Consider the following 26,748-nt stretch of genomic DNA (forward strand, 5'->3'; position numbering starts at 1 on the left):
CTGATAACTTAAATCTCAAGGGCCTTTTTGAAGTGGTGGACTAAATCAGAATCATCAGCACAAGACTCTGAAGCTGAAGACAGCTGGTTCAGCTTTCTGTCAGGACAGTTGTACTCAAAGTGAGGGTTTTGTGACATGTAATCAACAACACATATGAAGCCAGGTGAGATTCTTTAGTCCTGCCTCTGCAGAGCAGATGACCTCAGCTCCACAGAAATTCAGCTCCCCTCCTCTGTCTCCAGCGGGCAGAGGCAGAGATGGAGACTCTAAGGCTGAGGCTGACACTTGGTCAGGTTCTGTGGCCTACTCTTAGCTAATCTCCCTCCTTGCGAAAACGTTCTCCACTTATAGTCCCCTTAGAAACTGACTCTTGGCATCCCTTCAATACTTTCCTGAAAACATTTCCACCCATGCCTGAAATGCAGCTGTTCTCCCAAAAAGTAGGTTCGTTTGCTTGGGGTGCAAAACGCCAAACTCCACACAGAGTGGAGGTATTTTATTTGATTCATTTTTGTGCAAAGATGGGTGCTAGGTGGTAACTCTACAAAGCCAGCACACTGCGCTGAGACACTACAAGGCATTTAGACAGTAAAATGTGTCAGTTACTGCTAATATTTACACCCCTCAGCTAATAATAGTTTAAGGTATTTCTTGCTCCACCTTAACATGGAACAGCTCCCTTTAAATTTACCATGCATGCTCAGAGATTGGGGGGCTTATTGGGGGGGCTGGGGGCGGGGCTGGCCTATGGGCATGATTTTTAGTATTATGATGAGGATAGTTCAGCTAAAGGACTTTTAGTTTTAGTTCTTATCAACATCCCAATTAGTTGTTCTCTCTGACTATATACTTTATCACCCACTTCTCAGTGTCCGAGATGTTTGCTTTTATCAGTCTCTCGCTCTCCTCAAGGATATAGTCTTAAAACAAGTGCTTCCTTATCTCTCAGCTCCCTTCTCTGGCCATCAAATTCTGTTTTGCCAAGCTCACATGGTTTGTGGTTATGGCTTAGTGGAAAATTCCATTTTCTTTGGGTTATCACAGCTGTCCTGGGAAAGATATCTCCTTGGGTGGTACATGTAAAGTGAGCAGAACTTTCTCCCAAACTACTTGTACCGAATGATCAGTGTCAGCTCTCTGAATTTTACATGCATGCAGCATCAGGACAGTTATCAAGCTTCTAGCTGAAAACCACGCAAGCTGCTAGAGATTACTGTGGCCAAAGAGATGATCTGTAATCCAGATCACAGCCAGGAGACTGATACAGTGTCTATTATAACTGGAGGGGAATGAGGAGTGCTATAGCATAGTTAATAATTCCAATGGATCACAATACTACATCACACTTGAAAGCTGCAAACCTAAAGCTCCGAGCTGGGGCAGGGTCTAGAAGCTCTTTTGTATCTAATTCATCCAGTGTGGCTCTTTTTTCCAGGTACTGACCAACCTAGTATTAAATCAGGGCAAAACAGAGAATGTGTCTTTTAGAAAATAATGAAAACTAGCTTTATGATCACACTTCTTACATTTTTCTTCTTCTTGAAAGGAATTGCGCTGTTTAAGGGATCAGGGCTTCCTCTGAAAGTCTGCCAGATGGATTTCCAGAGCTGGCTTGCCTTCCCAATGGGAGTATTGCTGTGCTGTGCTGTTCAAATGTCTGCCATTCAACAACCTGCATCTCACAACTGCACCACTGATGGTCAAGGAATATCCTTCAGCCACTCCTACAAGATTGACCTGCCCACATCCTCCCAGATTAAGGTGGAGGCAGATCCATTACAGCATGAAGACAACAAGGTGCAGCTAGATCCTGGGGAGGCTGAGGAAAATGAAGAGCAGAATATTATCTTTAGGCACAACATACATGTTCATACACCCAAAGGGCACTGTGAAACTTTGACCCACATTAAGGGTCTGCTTGAGAGGATGGAGAAGCTGGAGAAAGAAGTGGCAGAGCTGAGAGAAGTCTGCAGCCCTCAGAAGTGCTGTGGGGGAAGCCAAGGTAAGTAGCAACTGCAGTATCTGTTCTTGCATCCCAGATGCAGACTATTTACTGCAGAGATTTTGGGGACTGGAATCCATTTGTCGAGGTTATTACTGGTTCTCCGTGAGTGAAATGCTCAAGTCCTACAGGTGGAACAGCGCTCTGGTTTTTGTGATGTGAAAGGAAATCTGAAGGTCCCAAAATGCCATAATACATAACCATTTCTGGAACCAGTGCAGGGGAAATCTCCCCAGGCATGTCCCAGAAGTGGAAGGGAACAGTCCCTGAGTTTCACGTAGGTGGGAGGATTCAATGGAGGAATTTCTGGGGGGTGGGAAGGGTGAAAGATAAGGGAAGCACTTCTTGTTGCTGACTTTTCCTTTCTCATTTTTGCCTCTAGAATTTTGCAGCTGTTGAGAATTTGTCTTTTTATTTCCTCCTTGATAACTGACTAAAAGAAGAGCGGAGTTTTTGATGACAGTGTTTTGTGGTGGCCACTAGCTTTGCCTGTGATCAAAGGTTTATGTGGCATGGCCTCTAAGAAAAAAATTGACAAACTGATGTTGTTCGGGAAGTGGAGACAAGGAGAAGGGCTAAGTCTTTGCTTACATGAAAAATAAAGGTGTATAGCAGATGAGAATAATGTGCTCTCCATTTTATAACAACTGTGGTGCAAAACAGTGAGCCAGGAAGATTCAGGTTAGAGGCTGTGGAAAGCTTTTTAATTGACTCTCTGGGGTGGTTGTGGAATCTGCATTCCTGCTAACTACAAATGTATTGGGAAAGGCAAGGGTGGAGCTGGTCCCTCCTTGGACCCAGGGCAGATGGACAAGGTGATGTCTTCAGGTCATTTTCAGCCCATATTTTCCACTGATATTTATGATTTTCCTGTAATGACCTTGAACAGCCCTTTGCACTGCCTGTCCGTTGATATGTTCCTAATTTCCCCCCCCCCCTCTTTTCTCCTATCTATGTGTCACACTTGCTGTTGTACATCCTGGTGCTGCTCTGGCCAGGTGTCCCACATTGCAAGGGCCGTGGGACTTTGCTCTATGAGACTTGCAGCTGTAAGTGTGCCGAGGGCTGGGAGGGAAGCGACTGCTCCCGCCCCACCTGCCCCAGCCACTGCAGTGGCCATGGGCGCTGCGATGGTGGGAAGTGTATCTGCGACGAGCCTTACTTTGGTGAGGACTGCGGCCAGCAGCTCTGTCCTGAGAACTGCAGCGGCAACGGCATCTGTGACGTAGCCAAAGGGGTCTGCCAGTGCTACCAGGAGTTCACTGGGGAGGACTGCAGCGAGAAACGATGTCCCGGGGACTGCAGTGGCAATGGATTCTGTGATACAGGAGAGTGCTACTGCCATGATGGCTTCTTTGGCCTTGACTGCTCCCAGGGTAAGACATGCTTGTGAGTTATTTCTCCCTCTTTTTGTTCATTCAAAGCTTCCCTCTTTACCTGCCCAAGAAGCGTTTGGCTAATATAGTAGGTAAGCCAAGCCTGGGGTCACCATGTTCCTCTCTGAGTTCCTGCTGGGCTAAGGATTGATGACTGGTGCTTGTTTTCAAGAATTGCCTGAAAAACATTTCTGAACTGGGGAAAGGTGGAAATGCAGTTTAAGGCAGCACTAGCGCAAGCCTGCGTGTCGCAGCTGAAGGGGAGAGCAAAACTGGATATGGAGCCTGTAATTAAAGTGGGGGCTAGAGTCTGTTTCTTGACATACAAATGAGACTGTAGAGGGTAGAATCATGTTTGCTGCAGTGTGTACTGCTTGCTGATAAGGTAGTTGATTTGATAAAACCTGTGAGACAATGGTGCATAAATCCTTCAAAGGGAGGTTATTTGAAGAGGGGGTATTGGGAAACTCCTTTATCCTGCTTTGTTACAAGGCAGTAGGATGTGCTTGAGAAGACCTGACTGAGCTGACCTTGAGGTCCATGTCCAGCAGTTTCTGCTTAAAGCTGGATGGCTTAGAGCCTATTCCAAAATACCTATAATCTCCCTATAACTACAAGTTGATACTCCAGGCTTCAGCACTCAGCGTCTTACCCTGGAAACTGCCTTTCCCTCTCAGCCCACCACTTCTTAGTCTAATCTTTCACAGCTCCTCACAAAGGAGAAGTAGGTAACAGCCACATGCTGAGCACCAGGTATCACTCAGCAAGGGTTTGCAGTGACTTTCCTGGCAGGTGTTTTCTGCTCCAGATCATTCCTCACCTCTCAGGTCTGGCCTCTCTGCTTAGAGACTCACCTTTTATTTAAACGATTATTAGCTCAAATTCTTAATCCAAATGAGAGCTCTACATCCAAGCTTCACTCCTCCTACCCCTTCCATGCTATTCAGAGATGTTTCTCTGTGGCTCCAGCACTCTTCTCTCCTGTCAGCAGACTGGGATTTGCTGCTCAGTAGGCAGCACCTTTACAGAGGTGGCAAGCAGAAGAGTTTCTCCCAGAGCAGAAACAATTCTCCCAGAGAACTGTTGCCCAGCCAGCCTTTCCCAAAGCTGCACCTGCAGCTGTTTACAGGCCATGAAAGTGGCCTCTGCTTTCTGAATATAGGAGTGAGGAAGCACTACAGAGTTAATGCATATTGCAGAACACATTTTGCTACTGTTTCTGAGCACTACACCTCCACTCCTACTTAAAAACTTTAAGTCCAAAGGCAAATGGTTCTTATCTCAGTATCTGTAGCCAAGCGCTCCTCTCCCATAGCTGTCAAATTGCCTTTCTGTTGCAATTTGGAGTAGATTTCTGCATCCTGGGAGATTTACACTAAGCACTGTTTTAATTTTTTTATTATTATTATGTTTGTGTGACTCAGATCATGAAATGACACATTTTGTTGCATATTGTCATGGTAACTGGAATGTCTGAACATCTAGGAGTTACTATCAAGCATGCAGCAGTGTGATTAATGTCTTGCAATTCCTTGTGAAGGAGAAATTGAGGACAAGGACACATTGAACAGCAGGTATTTGCCTGTGCTCTTTCTGGACATTGTTTACTGGCAATCCACAATAGCACTGTGGGATATCTGAAGATGAATAAGCCAGCACTTTAAAACATGGGTATCCACAAAAACAGTTGTTTGGTATCTCAGCAAAATATTAGTTTAACCAGGAAGTCTGTGTATTGATGCTGTAATCAGGATATCAGAAAGGAAAATAAAGAGGGACTCTGCTGTCCCCAGGGGAGCCAGGGTTCCCCACAAGCCCCTGCTTGAGCTCTCAGTCCAGCACTGGATCCATAAATGTGCGGCTCATTTCCTGCTTGCTTCGGCCATTAGGGCCTCGGCCTGCTTCGGGAGGAGAAGCTGCCTGATGGAGAGAGATTGATGACAGCAAGCAGAACACAAGATGGACTCTGGCACAGCCCACAACCACCTGCCCTCCTAATTCATCTCAGCAATTAGTGCTGTGCTTGTGATGAACCCTTTCACCTCAGGCTAGGAGGTCCTCTGCTGTCAGAGAGCAAGAGGAGGAGGTTTTCCAGGGTTATCAAGTCCAGGCAGTGCCTCCTTCCCCTTCACACCTTCACGGGGCCACTTCCCCTGGCTCTGACCAGGCGTGTCTTTGTCAAGTCCTGAAGTGCTTGGGTTCGTCGTGTCGGCTGGAGAAGATGGCTCTGACACATCTCAGGATAGAGTAAAAAAACACACTGCAGAAATAGATCCCCCTGGGCTACAGAGTCACCACCTTTGCAAGAACACCTCGTCAAAATGCCCCATTTGGAAACAAAATACCCTAGGCATTGTCCTAAACAGATGATACTGGTTTCTTGTGCTGCATGTCTCCTCTTCAGAGAAGCAGATACAATACCCTTCTGAACTATGCTTAGACAAGGAATAAACCACATCATATGTATTTAGGTTCTTTATTATTTTACTGCCAAGCTGAATTATTCAAATCCATCCTCTCTATCACAAGGAGTGGCGGGATGAATGTTCTCACATTTTGTACAAAGCTTTCATCAATAGCAATGGCATGCACATATTGAGGGTAGAATTTGGCAAGAGCTGTGAATTACTCAAGGGAATGAATGTTGCCTTTCAAATGAGAAGAATCTCATGTTATCTGACCTAATGTTGCTGTCATGTACCTTCTTACAGGCACTTGCTATATATGTTTTACTATTGGTTAGTGCCTTGCTAATGAAATATAGCTGGCAAGTGGTTTGATCAGTTTATGATGTGCTTCCTTGTAATTAAAATAAGGTAAACTTTTTGATAGATGTCCTACATGACTGATTTCAAGAGCTGCATCAAGACTCTGAAGAGCTGTCCATCTTGTGGCAAAACGGTTAAGGCAGTGTTGGTGTCCTGAAATTTATTATGTGCCACAGATTTGCCTAGGTCTCCTCCAGACACCAAGTGTAAATTTCCACCGTATAAAAGCTCAGTTTTCTACCTCTGCCATGGAGAAGTGGTGTTCCCCAGTACTGGGGACTAGCTGACATTTTGAAATAACTCTGACAGTGCTATGTAAAGAAGGCTTTGGCTTTTCTTTCTCTTCCTAGAGGCATTGGAAGGGACAGCTTTATGAGAGAGTTTTCCTCATGCCAGTGTGGGTTTAGAAGCTGCAAAGAAGAGTCCAAGAAACTCTTGTATCTGTTACTGACTGCAATTTTCATTTGTAGTTAGTGATATGCTGTTGGGCAGAAAGAAATGGAAAAATCCACAGTGACCACAGACTGGGAGTTCCAGTTACGCATTCTCTCTGTATGCAAAATAGGTTTGAAAAATGTCTTGCTTGGCCATGTGAGCCCAGGACCAAATGCTAAGGCATCATCCTCATTGCAGTGTTTTTCTTTCTTTCTCTTCTAGTGCTTGCTCCTCAGAAGCTGCAGCTGCTGAACTCCACTGAGAACTCTCTGGCTGTCAGCTGGCATCACATGATTGATGTGGATAATTACGTAATTAGCTATTATCCTGTAGGATATGAGACACTGGTGACACGAGTCCATGCGCCCAAAGAGCAGCTCAGCTATGAGATTGTGGGGCTCCGCCCTGGCACCACATATAATGTCACGCTTCGTCACGTGAAGAAGGGGATTGCCAGTGAGCCCAAATATCTAGAAGCAAGTACAGGTATGAGCAGGGCGTCTTCTTCTTCAGAGTCAGATGTCATAGATCTTTAAAGTTATATTCAATCAAATGGAGCAAATTGTTTGGCTTTGCAGGTTTGTAGCATCCTCTCTGAGTGCTGGAGAGCACTTTCTCCTCCCAGTCTCTGCTGCATTTTTTTTGCCATCATTCTCTTCTGGAGAATATTTCCAGATAAGTATTGTTGGGGCTGAACGTATTGCAGATTTCCTATCTATCCCTTTATCTTGTCCAAATCATTGCATTGACACCCCCTGAATTCCAGGGAATCCATAACATTGCTTACTTTAAGAAGCGGGAATGGAAGCAGGCAAGATAAGGCCAGCATGTTATGAAGAATAATGCACTATTTGACTGGATGTAGAAGGGACATTAAAGTAAGACAGATGTCATTCCTAGGTACTAATTTGCCAAATGTGCCTGCAGCAGTGAGTTTTCCTCATACTCTCTTCCCAGGACTGAATGAGCCTGATGCTACTGAGGTTAGGAGGCTGGGTATGGAAAGGCTGCATATTTGACACATTCTCTCTAGAACTGAAATGGCATTTTGTTAGCAGCTGATAGCATGCTGTCTGCCTGCACTTGGCAAAAACAGTGAAAAGTTTGGTTATTTTGACATTTTTCTTATTTCTAGCACAACAGGTGGGAGCTGAGAGCCAGAAAACTCTTGAGTTGGAGTGTTACCATGGATAAAACTAAGCCTGTTGAAATAATGATGGTGCTGTACTTGCTTAACTCTTCAGATCGGCTCAGGAAAATGTCTCGGAGCAGGCGGCTGGGGAGGGAGGGAGGCTGTTTAGCGACTTCCTATGTTATATTCACTTTTTGGTACTGATCCTGCTTCCTCATGGCCCCCTGCTGTCGTTCCCAGTCCTGTCTGTACTCAATGCCATCTGGGTGACAGACGAGATGGAGCATTCCCTGGAAGTGGAGTGGGAGAACCCACCAAAAGGTGTGGATTATTACAAGCTGAAGTTCAGACCCCTGCTGGAGATGGATGAGAAGCAGGTCATGGTGCCCAAAAGCAATGACCAGACGAGCAGACACATCATGACTGGTGAGTACTTGTGGGTATTCCAAACTGGGCAGGGAGAAGTGACAGGAGTAATCGATGGTCAGACTATAGTTCTGAGACAGTTCTTCTCTCATGGGTGGATGGCTGGTTTTCCTTCACCTTGTGCCTACTGTAGGCCAGGGTGAGATCTATTGCGGTTCCCCTATCCCATAATGATGGATGTCTCCACAGGGAGAAGGCTTCTGTGTCCTGTGGATAGCAAGTTTCAAAGCATATTCATTCAGCTTTAATTCTGTCCTTGTTAGGAATAAAGCATATTCTATTTCAGAGCTGATAACACTTATGTTATGGAAATCCCTGCTTACTATGTATGTCAGTGTATGCCCCAATGGCAAGCCTGGACCAAAAGTGCTACCAAGGTATTCTCAATGCAAAAGGAAGTTCAGATAGAAATCTAAACTTTAAGTTCCTCTCTGCTACAAACCAAGAACTGGGTAGACTAAACAAAGTAGCTTTCTTTGAGAAACATTACTGTCTTCTCTAATTGTTTATAATGCTCCCTTTTGCTCTTTGTAGGCTTGAAACCTGGCACAGAATATGAGGTCACCATAATACCTGTGAAAGATGATACAGAGGGGAAACCATCCTCAGTGAGTGGTAGGACTGGTACGTGGAAAATTTATTTTATGATGGTGATGTTGCTGCAGCGTTCAGAGACAGATCAGTCAAGATCACAGCATGAAAAGTGCATAGTTGGCCACTTCTTCATGTGTGATGTGCAGCCAGGTCTGCTTATATCTTGTTTAAGCTTGTCTACACCATATATTAAACACTAAACCTAGTCCTAGCTCAGTCTTTTGCCTTCGTTTTATATCTGCAGTAATTTCACCCTTAATTTGATTAACAGCTCCAGCCAGACACAGGATAAGCATAGTAAGCTGGCCTCTGTATGTAATAACAACCCTCAAATGCGCTCAGACCTAGGTCCAGTAGTAACTCAAAGTTTTGCGGTTCATGACTTCCCTAACTAGATCATTGACAGGATGACCTTGCTTAAACCTAGTGCGCACAGTTTGTGGTCTGGATATAGCCCTTCCTCATGGATCCTCTGGGCAGCTGCCGCTGAACGCCTTGCAGCTGTTTGCTGCTGACTGTCGGGTCTCTGCCGAGGAGCAATAAGGAAGAGGGCAAGTTCTTCCTTCCTGTATTGCTTGGCTCCAGCATTATTTTTCTGTTCACCAGTCTGAACAGAACAGTTGGACTGAAGAGCAGATTAGCACACCATTGCTGGGCCTGCATTTTCGGTGGGGCTAAAGTCCCAGCCCGCTGTGTGGTCTGACACACCTGTCTCCATGGAGGTGAAGTTGTGCTTGTCCAGTGGGCTGCACGGTGGCACAGCTGTGGCATTTCTGTGGTAGCTTGAGTCTTCGCTTCTCACATGTGAAGTAACGAAAGAGGCTTCAGCTACTTGCTGGCCCTTAGAGGCTGAAGCTTTGGACTGCTTTGTCTTGTAACAGAGCCCGAGTCAGGCGTAACCATCTCCAGCATGGGGAGAGCACAGAAGCATCTTGAAGCTGACTCCTGCTCCGACTGTGTGTTCAGTACAGCTTAGAAGGCCTGTCAGATGCTGCTGTTACTTGACAGCCTAGCTATTCCAGACCTGAATGTTAAAGCAGATCTGAAAGCCCTGTTGGTTCATTGTTGCGTCAAGCTCTTCAAAAATGTGGCAGAATATTTTTGATCTATTATACTGAAAAGAGACCTTGAAGAATTTTGAACTCTCATTCTACCTACAGGAATTTGGAAACTCTGAAATTCAGCTCTCTTGCAAAAGGGTAGGCACGCTGCATTCAAAGACTGAAAAATCCCAAATTAGGCCTGGCATTCCTGAAGTTGTGTTGTAAACTATTCCGTTAAAATTGTTTTAAAACAACAAAACCTACAACCTCCACACAGCCATTGTAAGGCTGCTCTTCTTCCCAGTGCAGATTCTAATTATTTGGAACACACTTGGCTTGTGTTTTCAAGCTGTTCTTCACAGACGTGCACTGCAAAAATTCTCAAAAAGGAAAAAAAAAAATCAGCAATAAGTAATTCTGCTCATATTATGTAACCCCTGGAATTTAGGAGCTGCAACTAAGACAAATGCCAGCTATCATGAGAGCTACCACTAAACTGATTCACCATCTAAAATAGCAGAAGCTTTGGGGGAGTCTGAGAGACAGGTCTGCAGGTTAGGCAGAAAGGGAGGAGCAACAAACAGCTGACACTGGAGACAGAGAAAGGATGGGGCCTATACTTGGTGCTGTGAGGAGGGCAGGTGAGAGGGTAGTGCTCAAGTCAGTACCCGTGGAAGGTGAGGCAGGTAGCCTGCAAGCTTTTCCTGTGGGGGGAAAAAAAAATGGAAACTTTTAATCTAAATGGTAGAACAGTCCTGCTTTCATTCCGCACTGACCATGCTGGTTTGTCATGGATGTGTTTCTTTCACAAGGGACCATAGGGCAAACCTAGGTGACACTGTTTTAGCTGGCTAAAGCAGCAAGGCAAAATAAACGTGCATATGCTGTGACAGGTATTGTAGTGGTTTAATTCAGCTGGAGTTTCCTAATCCTGCACTTTGAAATGTTCCCTCAGGACTTGATAGCCCAACCAATGTGGCAACTGACCGAGTGACAGAGGATACAGCCACTGTCTCATGGAATAAAGTTGAGGCTCCCATAGACAGGTACGTGGTGAGGTACACCTCAGCCAATGCGGACATCAAGGAAATAGAGGTGGGGAGTGAAAATGACAGCATCACCTTACTGGATCTGAAGCCAGGCGTGGAATATGTCATCCAGATGTGGGCAGAGAAGGGACCCCAGCAGAGCAAGAAGACAAGCACCAAAGCCGTGACAGGTAAGTTGTAGCAGCAGCAACAAGAGAGAGCTGAGTTTGAATTTCAAACTCCTTCATCAATTTTACTTGTTTTAGTAAAGTTTCCACTGCTTTTTACAGGTTTTTAGTGAGGAAAAAAATGCATATAATTCTTACTAGTGTGGCTGAACAAGCTGAACTCCAGCTCAGCTTAAAACTGTGTTTTGAGTCCTGATGTAGACAAGGTCCTATGGCAAGGCACCAGTTACTGTCAGCATAGAGAACAGTGAAACACAGCCAAAACTGAAGCCTCATAGCTGGAACATATAATTCATGCCTTGCCTTTAAAATGCCATAAACCGCCTCCAAGCTTTTTTCTAGGTGACTGTAGTGGCCTTTTCCAACAGGATAGGGGGCTTATACATATTTTGCATGACAGAGTGTTAAAAAGGAAAAACAAATTTATTGGGATCATGGCATAAGGTAAGAATCACTTTGAGAATCAAATCTCTGAACAGGACATGTGGTCACTGTCCCTTGGTGGCCGGGAGTCTCCACTGGAAGGGTTCTTGCAGAAGGGTCTGCAGCTACGTTGGGAAACTCCTCAGCTGTTTTGCTCAGTTCTTGTAATCCAGCCAGACATGGTCCAATGTGGCTGTGTGTACAGGAGCAGTTTCTGCTGACAATTTACAAATGTCTTATCTACGTGCAATCTCTACCTCTGCAGCAGAAATTACCTAGGAGAGTGTTTGGGATGCTCCACTCAGGTTGTTAACCAACACATTTAAACATATAAATTGGACTAGACACAACAGGAGCTGCATCGGGGAATTTGTAGGACCCACCCAGAGGGGATCAGTCAAATGCTTAATTATGAAGTTCAGTCAATCACCTGCTTTCAAATTGGTCCATTGTTTCAAGCCTCCTCATGTTCTCACTGATACTGGTGACTGGCTGGGGAGCTCCTGGACCACCCAAGGTGTTAAGGAGTTAAATGTGCTGCATATGCATACAAGCATAGCCCATACTCACCTGCAATGCAAATATAACTAAAGAACAAACCTAATTTTGATATCACTTGATTTTCCTATCACACAAGAAAATAATTCACTTGATTTTTCTTGTCACAGGTGAGCAGCTTATACTGCTAACTAGCTGAGCTGTGATTATTCAAATACATGTTCCCAGTGTATGCCACTCTAGGGTGACACAAATGAGCCTCAGCATCTTTCATTAAAATGAGAAGTAATGTTTTTTCATCTCACAAAAGAGGTGAGATTAGTACACACAGGTGGAAAATCACAACTTTTACCATAGCTAATGTGTGGGCAATCATAATGCAGCTAAGCTAGTGTGTGGTAAATTATGGTGTGGCTTTCAGATGGTTGTGCATTTGTGACCTGGAGCTTAGAGCCTGCAGCAGAATAACCCAGAATAAGAAATGCTGTTGCAGTAATTTGGGAGGTATCTGCAAGTCCTTCATTGCTCAGGCTGCAGAGATGTATTTAGCAGTTCAGTGTGTGTGTGGGAAACCAACACAAAAAACGTGCTCTCTGTATAGGTTGTGGGTGTGGTCCTCGAAAAGCCACACACCTGCAGACTGCTTTGTGATAGTGACTTAAGGCTCGTGAAGTCTAGTGTCATGTTCCTGTCTATGAAAAGGGTAAGGGAAGGATTGTGATAATGGGAGGAGATTGAAAGTAGCTTTTTTTTCCTAGAGGAGAACGTGAACATATTTCTCGCTAGTGTCATTGCCTGGTTCTTCACCTTCAAACCTCTTAAGCAATTGCCAGTGTAGTGTCCATGTAGTGGCTAGACGGCTGACAGAAGGCGCAGTCACAATCTCCTGAGAATAGGGTCTGGCCTCTGGTAGACAGGTACTTGGTGAGATACAACACAACTGATGGGGACACAAAGGACCTGGAGGTGGGGAAGCAAAATATTTGATAGTCTAATAAAATGTATTACCTCTGCCTATAAAACTTGTGCTGTCTGTTTCTTCAGACCATTGTGATTACCACAGCACTATACTAAAACTTCTAACAATTATGACTTTTGCTTACAGAAATCGACAGCCCAACTGAGCTGTCAACCGACCAAGTGACAGAGGATGCAATTACTGTTTCCTGGAACAAAGTCCAGGCTTCAATAGACAGGTACAGAGTGAGCTACACCTCGGCTAATGGGGACACAGAGGAGCGAGAGGTGGAGAAAGACAAGAATGTCACTACCTTGGCAGGACTGAAGCCAGGCGTGGAGTATGTCATTTACATCTGGGCAGAAAAGGGAGAACAAAAGAGCAAGAGGGCTAGTACTGAGGCTGTGACAGGTAAGAGGACAACAGGTTGAGTTAAGAGTATAAGTTATAGCCCAGCTTTGTCTTAACACTGAATAAGTCCCTCCCAAGGCAGTTTCACAGCAAAGGGAGATTCAGGCTTAACAGATCGAGTCTTCAGATTAGTGCATCTTGCTGTGAAACCTATTCAACTCATGACAGAGAGTCTAATCACCTGCATGTACTACAAATGGGCCGTGTTCTGATTACTAATAGGGATTAGGGAAAAATGAAGCCTTTGCAGCGGTGTCTTATGTATTTGTATAGTCTTGTTCTATTTTAATTTGTTAATTCATTTATCCTTCATTATGGGATAGGGAAATTCTCAGTTCCTTTTTGCAGGTGAAGAAATTGAAGTGCAGAGAGGTTACCAGCATGCAGGATGCCTTTCCTTGCAATAGGACGATTAAGACTTGTTCCTCAGTTGTTCTTACTGGGACTTTTTCTCCTGTGCGCCAGTCCCGGTTAAGAAGGTGTAGCGATCTGCCCAGTGTGAAGGTTACTGGTTTATAACAACATTGTAAAGCTGAATGTCTGAATCGACTGCAAGTTGTTGCAAACGTTTACAAGATCCATGCTCTAGGACAGGGACTTGCTGAAGGAAGATGAGTAAAGGCATACCTGGGCCATCCTGGTCTCTTAACAAAAGAGCTTTGATTGTTCTCTCACTTTCTGGACAGGTGACATCTATATGAGCTTTGGAGGCTTGTGACTGTGAGAAAATAAGACAGTAACAATATCTTGCTTTGCAAGGGCTCTCTTCTGTCTAGGTCAAGACTGGCTGTGCTGTTCCATCAGAAAACTTCTGTAAGGATTAAAGACAGTCCCCAGTCAAATCACCTCAGACCTTGATATCTCCCAGCTTTGTGGGTCTAATCAGTGTGCAATCAGAAATAGGAGTTAAAAAAGGAAGAAACTGGCAAGGCCCATGAGGGGAAGGAGTGTCACAGTGTCACAGTACAGCCTGACTGTGACAGCCTGTGTTCTTTACTTTTAACCGTCTCTGCAGCAATTGACAGCCCAGCTCACCTGGTGACTGACCAAGTGACAGAGGACAGCCACCATCTCCTGGGACAGGGTCCAGGGTCTCATAGATAGGTACATGGTGAACTACACCTCTGTTGATGGTGACACAGAGGAGATGGAAGTGGGAAGGAATGAGACTACCATGACTCTGACGGGACTGAAACCTGGCATTGAATATGCCATCTTTCTCTGGGCAAAGAAAGGAACGCAGCAGAGCAAGAGCATGAGCACTGAGGCGGTGACAGGTATTTCAGAGAATCTTTACGCTTCTACATGACACTATGTTGTGGAGGTGGTCTTGATTTCTGTCCTGTTTTCTCCTGGCCTGTTGCAGAGCACATCCTAGGCACCAGTTTGTCTTGTGGTCACCTATGATGTGGAGGCATCCATGCTACAGGCACCTTCAAGCTTCGGAAGAGAGGGTGCTAAGTCTAGAGAACTTTTAGGAACTAATGACTGCTCTGTTAGTTCAGAAACTATCAGTACAGTGTGAGCTTCACAGCACTTTGCTAAAACACTCTAGTCCTCACTGACCAGCTTTGCCTGCTCTTTTTGGTCCTCAGGTGTGTTAAACTTTGCAGGTGTGGCTGAACTCTGCCCCCCAGTATACACGACAGCTGTTGAATCCTGCCTAAACTTAGGATGGTTCAACTAGTGTCACTTATAAGAATAATATTTATCAGTGAATCAAGACTTGGAAGGAAACACCACTATTTTAATTGTCTTCTCCCTAAACATGAAAGGGTAGCAAATGGTTTGAGCCTGGATGAAGTCTCATAACTATCAGTAATTCCCTTTGTATAATCAAGGTTTTTGCTTACAGAAGTTGGCTGCTTAGCTAGGCTGAAGACTGACTGATTGGCAAAGGACACTGCTAGCATTTCCTGGGAATGAGGGAGAGATGGTGTAGGACGCAGGTCTCCCTATCCTGATTAGTTTGAAGCCACACGTGGCGTATGTCATCTGTGTGTGGGCAGGGAAAGGAAGCAAGCAGAGCAAGAGGGCAGACACAAACGCTGTCATGGGTGACCTGTGGAAATCTTGGGTTGTGATTTTGCAGCTATGGAAGGAGGGATATAGGTTCACATGGTGAATTAGCTATAATTATGTTCTTCTTTGGCCGCCTCTTTTGCCAAGGCCTTCTTACCTCAGTCATACTGTAGACAAGTATTACACCTTGCTGGCACATCACAGCTCAAAAAGAGATATTTGTGGGGGAGGCTGATAAAGGGGAGCAGAGTGTTGGTACTGCCTCAGTCTCTCACATCTCTTTTTTCTTTGCCTCAATGTACCCTGTTGTGTTACGCTGATGGCCAGGTACAGTTGGCCAGGACTCCAGGTCTGTACACGCTCCCAAATTACTGGTCTAATAGATCTCTCCTGAGGCTGTGTCAGACCTAAATTCTTAGGAACGTTAAATTTTAGTTGGACCTTCTTCTGCACAATCATTCTTCCCTGAGTCTCTGCTTGATATTTTACTCTTGAAGTCTCTGTCTGAAGATGGCTGTGCCTCAGTGCCTTACCTTGTCTTATTCCAGTTCTGCATTGTCAATAGCAAGTGTGGTGATTAGCCACTGAGACCCCGTAAAGCTACAGATGAGTTAGTTGATGTCATCCTTTGCTTCCTGAGGGTAGGATCGTGGGCCTTTAGGAAGCAGAAGTTTTAAGGGGAACATGTGTGTCTTTTAGTTACCCATACTTTCTATCTGCGCTTTATTTCTTAGAAATGGACAGCCCAAAGAATCTGGTAACTGACCACGTGACAGAGGACTCAGCCACCATCTCCTGGGATGGTGTCCAAGCACCTATAGACAAGTATATGGTGAGCTATGCTTCTGCTGATGGGGATGCCAAGGAAATAGAAGTGGGGAAGGACAGGAGTGCTACCACCCTGACAGGACTGAAACCAGGCATGAAGTACACCATCCATCTCTGGGCAGAGCTGGGGAGCAAGCATAGCAAGACAGTGAGCATTGACACACTGACAGGTAACTGTGGGCAGGAGGGGAGTGAAATGGAGTAGAACGACCCTACTCCCTTGTTATTTTTTATTTCATCATCTCTCTTCACGTTAGCCAGTAATGAAGATCTGCAGTGGAGATGCTGGAGATGCTGGAGATTCAAGTGCGTGAGTATAGATGACCATAACAGACATTACTACTATAGAAGAGGCAGATGTCATAATACAGGAGTAATGACAGCGGGTGGTACCCAGCTTATTTCTTAGTCCTTAATCAAAAGCATGGGGTGCTTCATGTGCTGCTCTCAAGCCTAACAATATCAGAAGTTTAACAACTGAAGTGAAACCATTTTAGAACTGGGGACAGTTAAAAATAATGACCTGCCCTTTGACTTGTGGCCTTAGACTGGTCCTGGGAGACTTCCAAGCAGGCTTAAATCTCTGCAGTTCAGTCAGCCATAAGGATTATGGTGTACTGGGAACATTTCAGGGTCGCTCCTTATGCATTGGCCTTGCTAACGTACTTTTCTTAGTTTACGAATCAACCTTGTGCGGCATAGAACAGTTGAAGCTTGGATTTAGGGCAAGCTGCCAAGCAGTTCCCCAGTCCTTACAGAGATCGAGGACAGCTGATGGGGACAAATGGAGATCTCCTGAGGCCAAAAGACTTGAGGCTGTCTGGAATTGGAAAGGCAAGGAGAGTTTCAGCAAATTGAAATTTTTTTTTATTTGAACTGGCATGAAAATGGAGAAACCTGGGAATTTTGCATGAAGTGAAGCTGCTGGGAAAGGGAATGTATTTAGCATTAGTAGGGATATTTTTTAAATCTCTGCACAAAAAAACCATGGGGTTGGTGGTTTTTGTTTTGTTTTGGATTTTTTTGTTTGTTTGGGTTTTTTTTTGTGGTGTTATATTTCTAAAAGTAATGACACCTCTGCTAAAACAATACAACTTCTGAGGGGAAAAAAAAACCCAAACGTTTTCTTACTCAAGGTGACAGCTGATTATTGCCTAGCATTCAAACTGGCTGTGGCAGGGAGCTATTCTGTCATGGTCTCCTGCACCCAAGGGAACTGCTCACTGGCCTTCAAGACCAGCGCTGTGAAAGTGTAGGACTCTCTCTAACGTTGCACTTCCCACCCTTGCTTGTTGTGATGGATTTGGTACCTTTTAGCCCCCTCTTCTGTCCAGCGGGAGGTATACATGCAATGAGCTACTCTGAGAAGATTTCTGTGTCATCTTATTTAAAGCAATGGTGTAGTGGTCTCCCAAATGAAGCATGCGTTCACTCAATAATGAACTGATGCTTAACTTGGAGCCTAGTGAAAGGTGGTCTTCAGTTATAATGAACAGCTGGCATTTTAAACCACATGCTCTGTGAGCATTGGTGTTACTGTCCCTGTTCTGCTTATATTCGGTGTTTTGATTTCTTCTTCTCTGCTTTTGTAACTGTTTTAAGAGGTAACCCTATGCATAAGGATTGCAGTGTTTCCTGGGAGAAGACACACTGTTCCACTCTTCTTGTTTATCTAAGGCAGGCATAGATTGGCCTTGTCTTCCTCCATGGCCTTTTTACAACTGTAATATTTCACTGATGCATTATAATTGTTGTTATGACTATCCTCATAGCTCTCTGCAAGGTCTAGGAAGTGTTGCTGCCTGGTTTATATGGAAAAAACCCGAATCAACAGACAAGTTAAATGACACGCCTGTTGTCACCCAGGGAGGTTTGTGGAACAGCAGGGAATTGAGATGAATTGTTCAGTTAGTTTGCTGTAAACTCAGGTGTACTTCAGGGTTGGAGCACTCTTCCCTGAAGGCCAGCGCTGCCCACCACTCTCTGAAAGCTGAAAAGCTAGACAAACTTACTCCTTAAATTGTTTCCTTAAGATGTTCCCAAAATACCAGAATATAGGAAGCACAGGATGAAAATTAGGGAGAGGCTTCTTCCATTGTTGTTACTTCCAACTGAGCTTTAGAAATTGCTTTTATCCTGAGGGAAGTACCGCAGCCCTGTTGTGGGTATCTCATAAGACAGATGCTTTTTGACAACTGCTGTGAACTGGCACTGCTTAAAAATGATCCTGTTGTCCTCATGCTGAACTTGGGCAGTCTGACTGCACAGGAAAAGTCCAGCTAAGCCTTTGATGTCGGTGAAGGAGCTGGTGTCCCATACAGAGCACAAACTAAACTGTAAAGCTGTGGGCTTCTTTGTATTCCTGCACTTACTAAAGTAAGCTGAGGCATGACAACAATAAAGCCTGAGAGGTCATTCTTCATCTGCAGTAGGGAAACAAGGGGTAGGGGCTCTCAGCAGGCCACACTAGGGCCATACTCCAGGAATGGGGCATAAAGCCCAAACCTGACCTATCGGTGAATGCTCCTCAGAGATGAGCCTGATGGAGACTTCTCAGGCAGACATATCAGGAGCTCCTGGGCCCTGTACAGTTAAGCCAATTGCAGGGCTCGCAAAACATCCCAAACCAGATCTGTAGCAGACCCTGCCATGTTTGTTCTAGGCTTCCACTGCTTCTTGCTAGCTGAGAAGATCTCTGGGTGACTTCAGTAGTTTCCAGTTAACAGGATCAGGCCCAAATCTCCTGGAAAGCTCAGCCCAAGCACTGCAGTTACTGTCTTTCATTATGCAATGGGACTTGAATTTTCTTTTTCAATAGAGATTGATCCTCCTAAGAACCTCCATGTATCAGATGTGACTCATTCTACTGGCATAGTTACCTGGACTCCTCCTGCAGCACAGATTGATGGCTACGCTCTGACCTGTCAGGGTCGTGATGGCACGAGCAAGGTACAGTGAATTCCTCAGCCCTGCAGACCCCACTGAAATGACCCCTGTTGATTATGGGCTCTGTCAGTTGGATCTGGTAGGTATATGTACCACAGAAAAACAATTTTGAGGGGGACATGCTATCCATGGCTCAGGGAGGGAGAGCTTGGGGAAGGAAATGTGCTGCTGTCATGAGTAGAGCTCCTGTGGAGGGGCTTTGTGACAGTGGAATGCCTCTTTGCAGCAGATATCCAGATGCAGAGAACATGTTTGCTTCTTCACTTCTCTTTTCTAACTTGATATTACCTGGAAGGGCAGCACTCACCGGGGGTAGAATGTCCTCAGTGTCCTAACAGTGTTTCTTGAGACCTTGCCCCAAATCTTCCTTCTGTGGAGATAAACTCCATGTCTCAAGGATATATAGTGAATGTGCCTGTCTGAATTCTACAAGAACAGCCCATAAATGCATATGGAGTATGAGGCACTGTGGTCCAGAAAAGCTAAATGTTGTTCACAGTTGGGTTAACCTTTGATCTGTTTTATTTGGCAGGAAGTACGACTGGGTCCTAGTGGACAACAGTTTGTGCTGGAAGGACTGGAACAAGGAGTGAGGTATGCCATCTTTGTGATGGCCTATAAGGGAGATCGCCAGAGCATAAAGACACGCAGTACCTTCTCAACAGGTAGGTTTTGGCCTTGGGTGCTGCACTTCTTCCTGTGCTCTGCAGCTGTTGTGCTTTTTGGTAGAGATTAGAGATAGAGTTCACGTTCTACAGGTGCACTGGGAAACTATGTGATCATAAACAAACTGTCTAAGGAGTCAGTGATGTGTCCCCTGGCTGGGAGTCCATTCTGAGCCACACCATCTGGAGGCTTGGAAACACAATGGGGTAGTGTGAGTGGAGATTGCCCACATGGGTCAGTGCTGCTGGCAAACCTTGCTAGCCAAGTGCAGGACAAAGCCTCCTGGTGAGCTGCCTGAGGCAGAAGAGATGATGGTATGCTAGAGATCTTTCTGTACTGTCCCAGTAATGGTAGGGCACAGCTGTTTAAGTACTGTCATGGCATTGGGTAGCTGCCCAGGTTGTTTTCAGAGGTTAGGAAATGTACACCAGAATGGCAGCAAATCAAACAAAAGCTTAAGCCAGCTTGTTTTTGGAGCCTGTCGTACTGTGCCAGTGCCCGCAGGGAATGCCAATTGTGGACAACTTGTGAAATGCAGAGGAATTAAAGTCCCTGTTACTGACGCTCCCACCTTCACAAACAAGGGCTCCTCTTCCTGCTCTCACTGCAACCCAGGACTGCATCTCTTGCACCCTGTGGGGACCCCATCCGGTGCCAGCTCCCAGGCAGTGGGGAAGGCTGCCGGCAGCAACTTGCTGATGCAGCTCACTGTGTCAGTGCATAGTAGGCGCTGCTGGTTTCTTTACTTCTCTTCCAGTACCATAGTCCTTATGAGACTGCTAGGGGTGTTGAAATGCCTCCTCCAGCTCTATGGCCTGCTTTGCTGATGTGAAGTTTTGCCATCTCTGTTCTCACAGTTAGCTTTCTCTACCCATATCCCGCGGACTGCAGCCAGATGCAGCAGAACGGAAATGCCTCCAGCAGCATGTACACCATCTACCTGAACGGGGATGGCAGCAGGCCGATGCAGGTGTACTGTGACATGACCACTGATGGAGGTGGCTGGATAGTGAGTGATTTGCTGCTCCTCTTGTGTGGTTGTGTATGGTTTTGTTTTTTTTAACTAATGTAATCAAGTGGACCTGGTACTGGTGTTAGCTGAGGCTCCCTTTGCTCTACTGCGCTACTGTGTTTCAGCATGTTTTAGGAAGGGTGGTGGATGCTGATGCGCCCCCTCAGACTGTCAGTAGGAATGCTGTGGGAGGTGGAATGGCTCAGAGGCTTTTTCATTGTTAGGTCGCGAATGCCACATGGGCTTATATTATTGCTGGTGGAGGGCAATGACTGAGTTATGACAGCTTAATGCATTACCTTTTGCCACTTGGGTCATGGGAGTTGTATATGAGGGTGCATTCATCCTTGTTGTAAGATTGAGGTAATACAGCTTAGCTTAACTGCCTTTCCTAATGAGCTAACTAAGCTATATTATCTCATCTTGACCACAGTATAAAGTTACATATATTGACAGTTAATGCAGTTCAGCTGATGCCTCTTAGTATTTTAAATGCTAGTTCTGTGAGCATGCACCTGGACCCTGACCACACAGTAGTTGTTGAGTTGCTCAAGGGAATCTGGAAGCAGAAACAAAGATGCTTCAAGGTGAGGAATGTGTATGAACATGAAAGAGTGAATCAGAGGTTCTCTGATAGCTGCCTCCCTGAATGACTAAATAAAAATACCTTTATTCCATTCCTCACCTTTCATTTTCAGTGATAAGTGATTTTATTCACTGAAATAAACTGCTGCTTGTTACTGTCCAAGTCCCTCTGATTTTGGTGAAGTTTAGAAACCTACATGTCCCTGCGGATCTTGTCCCTAAGCCTGTTTTGTCTAAGTGTTTAGATCATGCTCGGATTTGTGCTGTCCAGAGGCACTTGTGGAAAGCAAACTGTAAAATTTGCACAGCTAAGTATTTACCTGAGGTGCTTCTGTGCTGTCAGAAAATGGAAATGGATTCCTGTGTGTGCCCTGCTCAGGTGCAGAGTACCATCAGCTAGAGTTGTCTGCTCCTGAATGCTTCACCTTTTTGTCTGCATTTGAATTAGGATGAACATTTATCTCCCCCATCCTCCTTATCTCTCCTCAGCCTGTCATGAACTCTCACACAGCAATCTCTGCTTTGCAGGTGTTTCAGAGGCGGAGCACTGGCAAGCTGGACTTCTACAAACGCTGGAAAAATTATGTGGAAGGCTTTGGAGATCCCACAGGGGAATTCTGGCTTGGTACAATACAAGGGTGTGACAAGTGAAGAGCTGAAGATTAGCTTCGTAGAAGCACCTAAATGCTGAAATATCCAACCCCCTGAGTCTGCAGTCTGGAACTGTCAGCTTTTCTGTGTCTTCTCTGGAAGTGCCAGTGAAGCATTGAGAGATCTCTGAAGCCCCACTAAGTCTTTCCACTGGCATGTTTGGGCTTTGGAGTAGTCTCAGAGGAAGCCGAACTCTGGAAGGGTTTATTTCAGGCTTGTATGTTCCTATGAGAGGAAAAATAAAGAAACTGCATTTGTGAAAATGCAAACTCCAGGATGCTACCCAAAACTTGGTGTATTAGGTGTATAGTCTTTCTCGTTCTGTTAGAGAACTCTGCATGGATCAGAGAATCCAGCACTAAATAGGTCAAGGTCTTTGGAGCAATAGTTGTTAAATGTTCTGGGAAAAATAACGTTGTGCTACAGCCAGTCTTGCACTGAGTTAGGCTGTTTGTTTTTTCTGATACTGCTGTCTCTGGCCAGAAAAATGAGATAAGACAGAATAAACTTGGAAGAATGTTGTGACAGCATCAAGCAGGGAAGAGGGAGGCAGGAAATATCTGATTTAACTGAAGTGGCCACAGGGTGAGAGTCTAGGACTGCAAAGGTGAACAGGCTTTTCCCTTTTAAGAGTAATTCTTTTTTTCTTCTAGGTCTTGACAAGCTGCACAATCTCACAAGCAGCAGCCCCATCCAGTATGAGCTCCGGGTGGATTTGCAGACAGCCACCGAATCTGTCTACGCTGTCTATGACTTCTTCCAGGTTGCCTCGAGCAAGGAAAGATACAGGCTGTCAGTGGGGAATTACAGAGGCAATGCTGGTGAGGAGTGCCTCAGACTTGTGCTGTCTCTGCTTAGCACAGGAAGCAAATGCTGGGACCTGTGTATTTGTTTTGCCAGTAGTGTGAGAGCTCATTAGGTCAGGTTAGATCAGATGTGGTTCTCTTTGAGGAGAGAAGTGCATACGTCCTGGGAAGGCTGAGGAGAGTGCGCCCACAGGCCTGTCTCTTGCTGAAGACAGGAGAAAGAGTTGGTTTGTTTATGGGAAAGAGAGGGTTCTCTAGCCCCATGAAACACCAGTTGAAAAGACAGACTGGGAAGCATTTCCATGAGGAAATGTGGTGATGAGGGAGCAACTTCTGGGGCTCCCCATCTGAGAAGTGCAAAGAAAGTGGCTTTTGTTCAGGATGGGAGTTTGCTGCTGGCTTCTGCCACTGGTAAATCCTTACCATTGTGTCCATAGTCTTCCACTTATCCTCCTGCCATAAGGCTTAGATCTTCAGCTGGCAGGATCCAGCCGTTGGACATGCCCTCTAATAGCAGCCCTTTAGAAATTATTGTCCAGACCCGTCCTGTGCTGTTGCTTTTCATCCTGATCTGTTCTGCCTGAGGGTGTAGAAGCCTAAGGCTGAGCAACTGTAGTCTCTTACTCCTATTGATGTCTTTCATCCCTGCCCTTAGGGGATGCAATGACCTACCACAATGGCTGGAAGTTCACAACGTGGGACAGAGACAATGATGTGTCTCTCAGCAACTGTGCTCTGACACACCATGGTGCATGGTGGTACAAGAACTGTCACTTGGCCAACCTCAATGGGAAATATGGGGAGACCAAGCACAGTGAGGTGAGTGGCAGAGCTCTGTCTCGTGGTCAGGTCTCTCCCTAGCCTTGAGAAAAATCCCTTGAGAAGGGGGATGTCTCTTCCTGGAGCAGGAGAGATTGCCTAGGCTATCCTAACTCATAATTTGAAAGGAAAATGACCCATGAGGAAACTTATAGCTCTTACATTGTCCTCCCTGCATCCAGAGGACTTGAGCTCCCTGTACCTTGATTCTTGTGGGTAGAGATACTTGAGGTGGAGCTGTCTTGATTTCTGAGGGGAACAAATAAAATAACACTCACTAGGAGCCACACTAAGATGCTGGCTCACTGTCTCAGGTATCCTATACCTTGGCTTTTAGTGCATGCCTTGGCATGCATCTCATTGTACAGGCTTATTTTGGCCTTGAAGATGGCTGAGTTGTGTTGTGTTCCAAACTGGATAGAGATTTAGAATCATAGAATAATTACAGTTGGAGAACATCTCTAGGATCATCAAGTCCAACTGTCAGCCCAATGCTACCATGTCTCCCAAACCATGCCCTGAAGTGCCACATGTACATGTCTTTCAAATACCTCCAGGGATGGTGACTCCACCACCTCTCTGGGCAGCCTGTTCCAATGTCTGACCACTCTTCCAGTGAAGAAATTTTTCCTAATATCCAACCTAAGCCTCCCCTGATGCAGCTTGAAGCCATTTCCTCTCATCTGCTAGTAACTTGGGAGAAGAGACCAACACCCACCTCACTACAGCCTCCTTTCAGGTAGTTGTAGAGAGCGATGAAGTCTTCCCTCAGCCTCCTCCAGGCTAAACAACCCCAATTCCCTCAACCTCTCTTAATAAGACTGGCTCTCCAGACCCTTCACCAGCTTCATTGCCCTTCTCTGGACACACTCCAGCACCTCGATGTCCCTCTTATGCTGAGGGGCCCAAAACTGAACACAGTATTCAAGGTGTGGCCTTGCACCTTGATTTGATTTGTATTAAGAGTGTCTGGAAGACTGATTATAATGACAGTCAAAATCCGATGAACAATAGCATCTCTGTTTATTGGAGGGTTGAATAGTATTAAAGGGGGGCAGTGGTAGACTTGTAATACCTGCTCTGGGTGCTTTAATGAATGAAATTCCTTGGTCTTTTCCCAGGGGGTGAACTGGGAGCCATGGAAAGGCCATGAATTCTCCATCCCTTTTACTGAGATGAAGATCCGTCCTCAGTCTTCCCGTAATAAGCCAGTCCTGGGGAGGAAGAAGAGGTCTCAGGGAAGAGGAAGATCAGGCTTAAACTGAACTCTGTGCAGGACAGTACCCAAAGACATTTTCTGAAATATTCAGTATTTCTTAACAAAGTTAGATTCCGACAGCTTTCTCCAATACATTGAAGACAATCACTGACTGGTGTGCACCCAGAGACCTCTGGATCTGCAGTCCAGCCTGCTTCCAGCCTTTTGAGCTCCTGCTGGGTGATCTGTCAGGGACTGGGAGGGGGCTTGTGGGGAGCATCCAACTTGTAGCTCCCCTGTTTGACTAAACATGACAAGGACCTGCTTGATCCAATGTATGCAACTTCTATGAACTTTACATGAAACAAGTTTTAACACACAATGCTGTTTCTCAAAACCCATGTTGCTAACTCTTCTGAATTCTGTCCTTTTCTGGTGCCATTCACTTCAGACTTAAAAAAAAATTTGATCCCACTAAAAAATAATAGCTCCTTAATGTACATCAGAGAGAGCTTTCCTGAGACCATTCCTTCTCCGTCTTGGTCTATAGTCCCTTTTTTTTTTTTTCTTTCTCCTCATAATTTGGGGCACATTCCCTACTCTTCTTCCAGTCAAAGAGCTGAGTTTTGGGAAATGTTGTCAGGCTGCTGGCAAGCCTCGTTAACCCAGGTATGGTCTGTAGTCTGGGTTCCTCAGCATCCAGTATCACATCTCTCCAGGTGATTTGCTCTCTGTTTTGCTTGTCTCTTCTTGTCTCCCAGTCCAAAGAAAAGCCTGAGGAGAGACACAGTGAGTTAATGTTCTTGCTCCTGGGTGAGGCCCAGAACCAGGTGAGTGTAAGGGCTATACTCGTCCAAGATCTGCTCACCGTCCCAAGCCTGTCTCTGCGTACCGCTTGCCTAAGAGGCTATTTACAGACCATGAACACAATTCTCTATGTGATTGTCCCATCTGCCACCTTCTGCTTTTTCATTAGCAGTGTGGTAGCTAGTGATGCTGAAATGATAATGCTTGTCACCTGCCTCTAAAATGAACACCTCTGAGTTATAAACTGATCCTGCATGCTCTCTGTCAGGCTTTTCTTTCAGGCTGTCTGCAGATTCCTGTGGGCCCCAGTGCATGGTTTCACATTTGGCTGCTTTTTCTCCTCACAGCTGTAACGGTGAGTTTTATTTTCTTTCCCTGAGCAGATATTGAAATTCTGGACCACTAGCTACAGCCAGGGAGAAGTCTGAGCTCACCAAACGATGCTTGCTCAAAGGCTTCCTTGTATGAGCAAACTGGAACGCGATTGTCCTATGTCTTAATGGCCTTTTCTATCCCAGTGCTAAGCTGAGTAATACATTTTAAAGAATCCTTTCCAGACTTTGGGGAAGCAATAAAATTTCAAATAAAGGAGGTCTTAAAAGTTTTCTGTATTCTTTGCTTTGGGTGGCAGAATTATTTTTTCCCCATTTAAACTGAGCCTTCTTCACAGAGATAAAGCAATACACAGGCCCTTAGCATTGCCAGAGTAATGTGGAAGCACTGGGGCTGTGAAAATTAGGTCTTTGGAGTTTGCTCCAGAACATGCATGGGGACTGTGTGATCTCTTCATGACTGAATACTGTGAAGAAATTAACTGATCGGTGGCTGCTAGGACCTGGCTGAGGAGAGCTAGCTAGAGAGCTGTATCTCAAAGGTGAGTACTCAATTCTTTATAGTACTTTCAGGACTGTTCCTCTAGCATGGGTGGGGAGGCATAGACTCATCTGAGCTGCATTAGGATATCCAAGCCTGGCTACAGGTGAAGGAGGAGACTAATGGAGGGAGGAGAAGAAAGGAAAATTGTGCTTGAAGTGTTTTGCAGGCTCTGTGCTAAGAGCATGAGAGGAAGACACAGGAAAAAGATGAGGGTTGTTTACTGTGGTGAAGTGATTTCTCCCCATTACTC

At 45.3% G+C, this 26,748-nt stretch overlaps 1 protein-coding gene across 1 annotated transcript in view; it reads left to right on the plus strand.

The window, feature by feature from the left end:
* Nucleotides 1-26,213, plus strand: part of TNN (tenascin N) — a 33,388-nt gene extending 7,175 nt beyond the window's left edge. The window contains exons 2-16 of the mRNA XM_075096834.1: nt 1,547-2,002; nt 3,001-3,378; nt 6,804-7,067; nt 7,954-8,139; nt 8,674-8,763; nt 10,732-10,995; nt 13,019-13,282; nt 16,039-16,302; nt 18,951-19,081; nt 19,611-19,743; nt 20,602-20,753; nt 21,870-21,966; nt 22,646-22,813; nt 23,454-23,617; nt 24,739-26,213. Of these exons, the coding sequence (XP_074952935.1) occupies nt 1,594-2,002; nt 3,001-3,378; nt 6,804-7,067; nt 7,954-8,139; nt 8,674-8,763; nt 10,732-10,995; nt 13,019-13,282; nt 16,039-16,302; nt 18,951-19,081; nt 19,611-19,743; nt 20,602-20,753; nt 21,870-21,966; nt 22,646-22,813; nt 23,454-23,617; nt 24,739-24,882 (3,108 nt within the window). The 5' untranslated portion in view covers nt 1,547-1,593 and the 3' untranslated portion in view covers nt 24,883-26,213. The remainder of the gene's footprint in view (nt 1-1,546; nt 2,003-3,000; nt 3,379-6,803; nt 7,068-7,953; nt 8,140-8,673; nt 8,764-10,731; nt 10,996-13,018; nt 13,283-16,038; nt 16,303-18,950; nt 19,082-19,610; nt 19,744-20,601; nt 20,754-21,869; nt 21,967-22,645; nt 22,814-23,453; nt 23,618-24,738) is intronic.
* Nucleotides 26,214-26,748: the final 535 nt, after the last annotated feature.

Source organism: Phalacrocorax aristotelis, chromosome 6 (assembly GCF_949628215.1).
Source record: "Phalacrocorax aristotelis chromosome 6, bGulAri2.1, whole genome shotgun sequence".
Taxonomy (NCBI): domain Eukaryota; kingdom Metazoa; phylum Chordata; class Aves; order Suliformes; family Phalacrocoracidae; genus Phalacrocorax; species Phalacrocorax aristotelis.